Below are 10,800 nucleotides of genomic sequence, written 5' to 3'. Positions count from 1 at the left end.
TGATGAAGTCATCCCAGGTCAGCATTGGTGGTTCAGCCAAGCTGTGGGGGATGGTCTTCCACCAATCATACGCATCCCCTTGCAGTAGAGACACAGAGTACTCAAACTTTAGTTCATCTTGGCAGTGCAGCTTCTTAAATACTCTGTCCATTCTTTCAAGCCATTGCTCTGCCTCTAAAGGGTCCACTGTACCCTTGAATTCTACAGCCCCATACTTCAATAACTTGTCATACTGTCTGGCTGGAGGCAATGGTTGTGCCACAGGTGGTTGTGGTGGAGTTTGAACAGGCATACCCCTAGCCATTTGTTGAAACATTGCCACCATCTGCTGTGCAAACTATGTAGGAAACTGCGGCATTTGCGGGGCTGGTGCTACTGACCCATTGACATTCGGTAAAGCTGGGGCTTCCTCTTGTGCCTCAGCTTCAACAGACTGCTCAACTAAGCGATCCCCTTCTTCCATTTCAGGCTGAAGTTAGGGTATCTCCTGAACAAGTAACACATGGAGATTTCCCTCCGTTAGTTCATATTCATGATGTAATGCACTGTATGTAACAATTATGGACATTGAGCAGTTGTACTTAACAAAGAAAAATACAAATTCACAAGTTAAAACATACTTCAAAAATTTGCTCTGATACCACTAAAATATGTCACACCTTACCCCTCTGTAAGGCATAACATGATATCGTAGAATACCTAATGAACTACCGAACTTCACCTACCGATAACTCATTAAGTACCCTACAAGGGATTTTAAAACAATTTTCTTATTTTTGATAAGTGGTGAGCATTTCTAATAAGTATTTTAAACATGTAATTAAGTTGAAAGCTAGTTGGAAATTTTAGCCCATTTTATTTTTTCGCAAATTTTATAAAAATTTTGACAGAGTTCCCTCTGTATTTTGAGAAAACAGTTCTTTAAATACCTGTAAAAAGCACTTCTAAAAATTTTCTCAACAACTGCTTCAATTTCAAACTCAATCTCAAACAATTTCTCAACACATTTATCAACTTTCAATTTCAATTCCAGTATCCAATGATCATCAAAATACTAACAATCCATTTCATTCAAATTAAATAAAATAGTTCCATTCATATTTCATTAGAAACAAAACAATTTAAATAGATCATTACAAAATTTACATTAAGAGAATTTCAAACTACAATATATAAATTACAACTTTATACAATTTTTTATACAACTGCTCAAGACCCATTTTTATATGTCCATACATTTATGTGCAATATATACATCAAAAGAAATATTTACAATTAGGGTATAAATTATACCCGAAGACTTTAGGCTGAATGATCTCAATCTTTAGCATACTCATCTTTGCTCCTCTAGTCTCTCAGATCTGGGACAAGAATAAAGCTATCGCTGAGTACTAGGACTCAGTGGTGCACAACATACTAAAATAATCTTTATGCAAAAATAAAATCACATTTATTCAAAAATTTGACTAATCATGAGCATTAAACAAAAAATATGAATTATGAGATTTTAATGCAAACCACGTTTATTTCGAAGTATCAAAACACATTTCATAAAACCCACAGTTAGATCATGCCATTTGAAACAAATAGAATCTCAATAGCCAGAGGCTAAAGAGAAATCACATCACAAGGCTAGCTAGCTCAAATATATGGATATCCATTCACATCCTCTTCTACTGGCACACCTCAACACTTCTCCAGAGAAGGAATCAAAATTCGAAACTAATTACCTCCACTAGTCGTGCTAGTGAGATGTTCAAATATATGGTCATGACACTGTGGTTTCAAAACTTATTTTAACAATTTGCTAAACATTGTCATTTCAATATACATAATAACTTTCAACAATTTAAATCAAAACATCATAAGAATGCCATAATTCAATATTTCACATCATTCAAAACAATATTTCACATCCTCTTCTACTGGCACACCTCAACACTTCTCCAGAGAAGGAATCAAAATTCGAAACTAATTACCTCCACTAGTCGTGCTAGTGAGATGTTCAAATATATGGTCATGACACTGTGGTTTCAAAACTTATTTTAACAATTTGCTAAACATTGTCATTTCAATATACATAATAACTTTCAACAATTTAAATCAAAACATCATAAGAATGCCATAATTCAATATTTCACATCATTCAAAACAGTATGCAAAAGATGATTATAAAAAGTATACGTTGTGCACAAACCTCAAGCGAGTTGCCTCTTGGCCTTGACTCGGTTCCTCGGGTTTTTTCCCGGTATTCTTTTCAACTGAAACACACAATTTTACAATGTTTCAATACTAGAACTTAACATATATCCAAAATAAATTTAGCTTCACATTTACCTAGTTCTAATGTGTTAAATTCGACGTTCTTGAAATTGTGTTTCGGGTTACTATTCACTGCACTATTCAAGTCAAATAATTGACTTTCTAAGGCTTAATAGGTATGGGAACTCCAACTTCACCCACATACCACATTTTGGTCACTAAACTTTTTGGTTTTGGTTGTTTACTCAAATCCTAAGTCTTTTAGGCAAATTTGGTAAATTTTAGTTTTGGAGTCCTAAGTTGCACTGTTCCATTGGTCACTTTATTGTTGAAATTTGGCAAAACTTTCTTCATAGAAAATGTTCTTTATTGTATTAAGTTTATTCTCCTTTTTGAATCACCCAAATTGGAGTTTTGTAGCTCAAGTTATAGCCAAAATATAATTACTGTTCACATGCATGTTCATGCTGCAATTTAGGTTCTGGCAGATTTTTGATCCAACTTCATTCAATAATTTGATTAAGTTAAGTCCATAATTTGGTCTAATTTCCTTCATACGAAATGTTCTACTATGTGTTAGGTTTCCATCGGTTCAAGAATCTTCTAAATCGGAGTTTTCTAGAGAGAGTTATAGCCATTGGAACTTTACTGTTCAAATGGAAATCTGCAGTTTTGCAGGTTCAGTACCTCAAGTTTGCTCAATCATTTGATTAGGTTAATGGCATAATTTGGGTTATTGTTCTTCATGAAAGTTTTAGATCTATATCTTATCTAATTACTAGTAAAATTTCAGGTCATTTTGACCTTCCTAGCTCGAGTTATGACCAAATGAACAATTACTGTTCATTTGGTCAGTTTGTGCAGTGGCAGACTACTCTTAACCAACTTTCGTCAATTGGTTCACTAGATTTTAGTCACTTTTTGAGCAGGCTTCCTAAATGAAAATTGTGTCATTTTATGTCTATTTTCATCCCCAATTGGTGGCATATCAATTGGACTTGTAAAATTTTCGTTTTGGTCCTTCAAAGTTGGCTTGGTCATGCTGCATTTGCCCTACGAATTTAACTTCCATTCTCACAATTTCCACACATCTCTTTTGGTCTTATTGACCATTTTTCAGTTCACAATTGGTCAAAGATATCATTTATGCATTTCTCCAAAATTTGCCTCAAAACCCTAGGTCTCAAACCCTAACTTTCATATCTTACTCACTTGTTGAATTCTAAATGCATTTTTAGTACTCATACCCTCACTTACACTTAACCACTTCATTATTTGCATCAAAATTACCCATTTCAACATTAATTTGCTGCTGGCCAAAATTCCTAGGGTTCTAGATAGACATGATTTTGCATGTTTTCATGTATTTCTAACCACTTTCATCTTACTTCTATACTTATAATTCAATCAAAATTAAGGAAGAGAGCTTACCTCAAATGGAGCTTTCCAACTTCTTGATTCTTCAAACTTCTTTCAATTTTTCTCTTTCCAATCTTCTTAACAAAACTCAACTACAAGTTTTAATTAAGAAACTTATAAATTTTATGGCTCAAATCTTGGGTTTAAGAAGCTTTTTAGTGAGCTTCAATGGAGGAGGTTAATAAAATGAGAGAAATGAGAGAGGAGATGATAGGTGACGGGAAAGGGGAGAAGAAATCATTTTTTTTTCTTTTCTTTTTGTTATTATATGTCTTAGGAAGACCATAATTCTAATTAAATAAAATTTTAATTAAATTACTTATGGCATCATGCATGTGTCACCACATGATGCCATTACCTTTTTAACTTTTTCATTTTTCTTCTTTTTTTTATTTTTTTTTCTATTAGTTCTTTAATTTAATTCTCGATTCCGAAATTTTCTTTTCTCCGATTTTATTTGACAATTAGGTCAGGAGTCAGCTCTCGGGGTCAATTGACCAAATTGCCCCTCGCCCGGTTCATCCCGGTTTGCAAATAATTCCATATTTCTTTCGGTTCCCTGACCTAATTATTTGACTGACTTAACAGTTCTTTTTCGTGATTTTCTCTTTTCCACTGTGTCCATAAGGGTCCTAAGGACCGCAGAGTCACTTTTTACAGTTCGAAATTTGAGTTTAAAACGACTTCGCAGTCGTTCCCGAGGAGGTCACCCATCGCTATGACTCTCGGCTCGTTTAACTTCTTATGTTTTGTTTTTCTTGTTTATACTTAACTAATTGAACATTACTAATTATTTGTGTTTATGGCTTCTCTAATTGTCTTAAGTGTGGTTCTAATCCCCTTAATTATCCGGACCGACACCGGTCACCGGAACAGTGAAATCTACCAGGCTATGCAAACGGGGTGTTACAGTAGGTCTAAAGTTGAAAATTGAGAAATTGCTTCAAATCAAGATTGAAAAAGAGCAAGAAATTAAAGTAAAGATCAAGGAGACACTACAATGTAAATTTTTCTTTTAGCTTGTAAATCTTAAATGGTTAGTTATGACAGCCCAAATCTAGATTTCTCTAAATTTTTTAGTGTATCTATTTTTAACTTTTTCTTGACTAAGGGGAGTAAAATGAAATTTTCACTTTTGAAAAATGCAATTTTATTTTTGAAAATGTTTTCATTGAAAATTTTATCAAATTAGCTTTTCAACGGTTCAAACGGATTAAAAATCCGAGTTTAAGTCAAAAAGTTATGAGCTTGTGAATTTCTAAACTACTTAGTGTTCTAAACTACTTAGTGTCTCTATTTTTAACTTTTATTGACCAAGGAGGAGTAAAGTGAAATTTTCACTTTTAGGAAATGTAAATTTATTTTTAAAAGTATTTTTATTGAAAATTTTATCAAATTAGCTTTCTAATGATTCAAACAGATCGAAAATCCGAGTTCGGATCAAAAAGTTATTAGTTTTTGAAACTTAAGTGCCATTTTGTCCAAAGAGCACTTCAACAGCCGAAAGTAAGAACTTCGGTAGCCAAAGTTCACTCCTTAAATGATGGTTTTTTAGTGTTTAAACCCTTTTTGACCAAAGAACACAAAGTTCATTTTTTGAATGGTGTTTTTTGGCACTCCAACCTTCGACAACCGAAGTAAAGAACTTCAACAGCCGAACCTGATTTCTGAAATTCCATAAAATAGAGTTTTGGGTGGTTGAATGGTTATATTTGCATTTAATGCACTCTCAACGATCATTTTCTTGCCAAAACTAAAAATAGAGACCATTTATGACTGGAGAAAGTGAACAATAACTATTTCTTGAGAATTTATTGTGTTAAAAAAAAAATTTCTTCTTCTCTCTCTAGACTTGAGCTATCGTAATTGACTATTGAGAGCTTGATATTTTGAGCAATAATTTCTTTATTCAGAGAGTTAGTTCAATATTGTTATGAGCATTTATTGTAATTTGAGTGTGATAGAGCATTAAATTGCTCTTAAGTATAAAGGTATTTGTAAAAGAGCAAGGGGTTTATTCTTCACTCAAAGAAGAATATTAGTGGAGTTAACTCTCAAGGAGGACCTTGAGGAGAAGACGTAGGTTTAGAATAGTCGAACCTTTATAAAATTCCTTATGTTCTTTCCTTTCTTCCTTTTCTTTGTGCTCTTCACTCAAAATTTCTCTTAGCCTTCAAATTTTTTAATTAACACCCAATTTACCCCCCTCTTGGGTTACTATAAGGGACAACACAATTTAATTATAAAGTCTACTATAAAATAAGATAACAGTAATACTTATTAAAAAAAATAAATTAATTACCCATCTAAAAAAAGTCTAATATTATTTTTATGGTAATAGATTTAATATATAAAAATAATATATATATATATATATATATATATATATATATATATATATATATATATATATATATATATATATTATTTTAAAATATTTTTAATTATTAAAAATTAAATTAAATATATTATAAATTAAAAATTTAAAAATAAAATAAATTTAATTATTTATTACTTGTAAATTAAATTTACATATTTAATGAATTAGAAACTTTAGAGTTGTTAGGAAAAGTTTATAGATATTTTTTTAATATTTTTAAATAAAAATAGAAGAAGAAGAAGGCTATAGAAAACGTAAAACAAATTGTTTTACATATAATTAAGAATTCTTAAATTCAGTTTATATATATATATTCTTGCTGACTGATAAATTTTTAGAGAAAATTATTTTTTTTTTATGTTTAAATGAAATTAACTATTTAATCTATGTATTTTAAATTATATTTTAAAAAATATATTATTTAGTCTCTGTATTTTACTTCTGTTAAAATATTTAGTCCTTTCAAATTCTATTAAATTTTTTTTAATCAATACTTGTTAAATTATTATTTAATCCCTTTATTTTAGTTTTAATTACTTATAGATTTAGGAAATTGATTAACCTTTTTAGGTATATTATTTGTCATAATTTCTATTGATAGATGAAAAATATAGAGAGAATGAGGGGAAGAAAGATTGTGGATATAGAGTGGAAGAAATATAAAGAGAGAGAAATAAGAGAAAAAGAGTCAATATAATTTGAATATAAAAAATAATAAAAATGACTAAAAAGTTAATAAAATTAAATTATATAACCTAATTAATATATTTTAAAAAATATAGAAATTAATTAATTAATTTTATTAAAATAAATAAATTAAATAATAATTTAACTTGTATTAAATTTTTTTATGAATAAAAATTTTTAATAGAGAAATTAAATAATTTAATAAAAAAATATAAAAATTAAATAATATATTTTTTAAAATATAATAATTAAATAATATTTTTTTTCTAAATTTTTTTATCATCCGTCAAATGTGGATCACGGCGAGCTCATAGATTTTGACCCAGTACATAAAAAATCATATTGGCGGCTAAGAAACAAGTGTGACTGTAGAATATTATATTATTCTTTTCTCCTCACTAGGAAAAGCAAATCCAATCATGAGCAAGAACTAAGAACACCTCTGAGATGAGAGGAAGAAAGGCTGTGAGTGCAGAGAGAAGAAACAGAGAGAAAGAGTTAATATAATTTGAATATAAAAAAAATAATAAAAATAATTAAAAAATTAATAAAATTAAATTATATAAATTAATTAATATATTTTAAAAAATTATAAAAATCGATTGATTAATTTTATTAAAATAAATAAATAAATTAAATAATAATTTAACTTGATGAATAAAAAATTTTAATGAAAAAATTAAAAAATTTAATAAAAATATAAAAATTAAATAATATATTTTTTAAAATATGATAATTAAATAATTAATTTTATTAAAATATAAAAATTAAAATTTTTTTTTTCTAAATATTTTTTATCATCCGTCAAATGCGGATCACAGCGAGCTCATAGATTTTGACCTAGTACGTAAAAAATCATACTGGCGGCTAAGAAACAAGTGTGACTGTAGAATATTATATTATTCTTCTCCTCACTTGGAAAAGCAACTCCAATCATAACAATTGCAATAATATTTTATTTGGAAAAAGTTGAAATTTCCAACAAGGTGATGGTGGATGATTTGAAAGTTGAAATTTCCAACAAATGGACCCTTTCAATACCGCATATAAAATGGCAACTGATCAGGAAATCTTTCCAGGGTAGAGAAGTTAAAATTAACCCAATTAACCTCTTCACTTCTTCTCTGTAAACATGGGATCTCTATCTTTCTCACCTTCAAAGATGGGAGTACTTGCTTTGTCCCCAACAAAGGTGGGAGCTCCAGCTTCCACCGTGTCTGTCCATTTTAATCCTCCTTCTGTTCCTGTTCGCATGAAAATTTATTGCCAGAAAACTGAAGCTACTGCTGAGAGCTTACCTAAAAGACTGCCTCCAGGGCCTGTCAAACTGCCTATTATTGGAAACCTGCTCAACTTGGCAGGTGCACAGCCACATCATGCTCTTGCAGAACTAGCCAGGGAATATGGACCCCTCATGCACCTGCAACTGGGTGAAATTTCTGCAGTTGTTGTATCAAACCCAAGAATGGCTCAAGAGGTGATGAAGACACATGATCTTATCTTTGCACAGAGGCCAGAACTTCTTGCATCTAAAATCGTAACATATGGTGGTCAAGACATTGCTTTCTCTCCACTAGGTGAATACTGGAAGCAGATGAAAAGAATTAGCTTGACAGAACTCTTAGGGCCTAAGAGGGTTGCATCATTCTCTTCTATTCGCGAAGTTGAGGTCTCAAAACTCATTGACTACGTTCAGATGTCTGCAGGGAAAGTAATCAATTTCAGCGAAAAAATTTTCCAGCTGACTAATGACATAACCTGCAAAGCAGCATTTGGAGACGAATGCAAAGATCAGGAAGCAGTCATAGCCCTGACCAAGGAAGCAACAACATTGGCAGGAGGTTTTGGTATAGCTGATGTATACCCTTCTATAGAGTTCCTTCACGTAATCAGTGGGGTCAAAGGCAAATTAGAGAAACTTCGAGACGAACTGGGCAGGGTCTTCGGTAATATCATAGATGAACACAAGAAGAAATTGATGAACAAAAGTAGCAGTGAACTTGAATCAGAGAAAGAAGACCTTGTTGATGTTCTCCTAAAGCTTCAAGGAAGTGGCAGACTTCAGTGTCCTGTCACATCCAACAGCCTCAAAGCTGTCATTTTGGTTAGTGCTTGTTTTTAGTGTCATGGTCATGTATATATATATATATATATATATATATATATATATATATATATATATATATATATATATATATAAATGTTTGAAATTAACTTGTGGAAAATCTCTTGCAATTTATACAGGATTTGTTCATTGCTGGAACAGACACTTCTTCAACAACTGTAGAATGGGCTATGTCAGAAATGATGAAAAATCCAAGAATTCTGAAGAAAGCACAGGATGAAGTTAGGCAAGCTTTTAAGGGGAAGAAAACAATCCGTGAAGCTGACGTTCAGCAATTGAAGTACTTACCATTAGTACTAAAAGAAACTCTAAGGCTTCATCCTCCAGCACCCTTGTTACTTCCAAGAGAAAGCACAGAAAGATGTATTATTGATGGGTATGAATTGCCTGTGAAAACCAAGATCATTGTCAATGCCTGGGCAATAGGGAGAGATCCAGAGACTTGGCCTGAAGCTGACACTTTTAAACCAGAAAGATTCATCAACAGTTCAGTGGATTTTAAAGGGATGGATTTTGAGTTTATCCCATTTGGAGCTGGAAGAAGAATTTGTCCAGGCATAGCATTTGGTCTGGCAAATATGGAGCTTCCTCTGGCAAGGCTACTTTACCATTTTGATTGGAAATTGCCAAATGGAATCACACCAGAAAATTTAGACATGACAGAAGCCTTTGGAGCCACAGTTGGAAGAAAGAATGGTTTGCAGCTGATTCCCATTCCTCACAATACCTCAAAGGATGAATCTAGCCAAAACTTGGAGGCCATAGAAGTTCTCAGTTAAAGGATCCAGAAAAATTTTCAATTCCCTTACAACTTCCTTCACTTGATTGTATACATAATGTATGTATTTGAAACTTGCGAGGCGGCAAATCTACATTGTTTAACTAATTAATTGTTATATTACTTGGAAATAAATATTATTTTCACTTCATTTCTATTTTAATTTGAAAAGCAATTGAAAAGTAGGATCAACTTGGATATTGCAATGCAATTGAATCTCAACAAAATCCTCCCTTAATTAGTTAATTGTTAATTTATTAATTTGTAAACTATTTGGCCAAAAAGCCTATATTAAGCTCTTTAAATTATTAATTAAACACATCAATCAGTAGACGCTGGCCAGCAATGACTAACATTTCTTATACCAACTTAGATATTAGAATTGATATTTTCATCAAAAGCATATGCATTATTTTTGACAAACTAAAGCAGGCATTGATAAACAAAACAATTCTTAGTTAATTAAAGAGAAAATAAGTGGCAATTACCTTGGAAAGCCACCACAATATTTTATTGTAGTATTCTTAGAAGTCAAGTTTGCCAACTTAATATTTCCATTTTCCATGCTCAAACCAATACTTTTTTTTTGGAGTTTGAATATTTGCCCATAAATATATTTATTTATTGGGTTTTATTTGACTTGTCCACTGCTCTTCCTTGTAGGTATCAAAATAAAATAAAATAAAATAATTACATTATTAGCAGTAGTGGACAAAATTAAGGGTAATTGTTATCATCACGTCTTGACTTTAAAGGCTCATACTTTTGTTTTTCATTTTTATTTTATTACTATAAAATTTTATCACTTTGAAAATTTTACACTAAAATCACTATTAAAAAATAAAATAAAAAAATAATTATCACATTTTTTTTTACCATAATTTCTTCTTACAAATCAGATTCCTTTTCCCTTATTCTTAACATATGCGTTCACATATATTTTCTCTTTTCTACGTAATATTTTTCTCTTTTATTTTATTTTTTAACATATAATTATATTGTGTAAGCATCTTATTAAAAATTTAATTAGATTATGATGAGAAAGATTGTAGTATAATATTTTTAAAATTTAAAAGTTTTGTTGTAATAAAATAATAATAAAAGATGCGAGTGAAATTCTTCTCAAAATTAAGAGATAACCAATAAAAA

At 30.7% G+C, this 10,800-nt stretch overlaps 1 protein-coding gene across 1 annotated transcript; it reads left to right on the top strand.

Annotated features, from left to right (window-relative positions):
- The first annotated feature begins 7,813 nt into the window (after positions 1-7,813).
- LOC110645320 (premnaspirodiene oxygenase) lies at positions 7,814-9,802 on the top strand. Its single transcript, XM_058144042.1, has 2 exons — positions 7,814-8,852; positions 8,993-9,802. The coding sequence occupies exons 1-2, from the start codon at positions 7,881-7,883 to the stop codon at positions 9,650-9,652; spliced, it is 1,632 nt and encodes a 543-aa protein (XP_058000025.1). The 5' UTR covers positions 7,814-7,880; the 3' UTR covers positions 9,653-9,802.
- Positions 9,803-10,800: the final 998 nt, after the last annotated feature.

This window comes from Hevea brasiliensis, chromosome 3, assembly GCF_030052815.1.
Source record: "Hevea brasiliensis isolate MT/VB/25A 57/8 chromosome 3, ASM3005281v1, whole genome shotgun sequence".
Lineage (NCBI taxonomy): Eukaryota > Viridiplantae > Streptophyta > Magnoliopsida > Malpighiales > Euphorbiaceae > Hevea > Hevea brasiliensis.
This window is presented reverse-complemented; position numbering and strand designations above follow the sequence as displayed.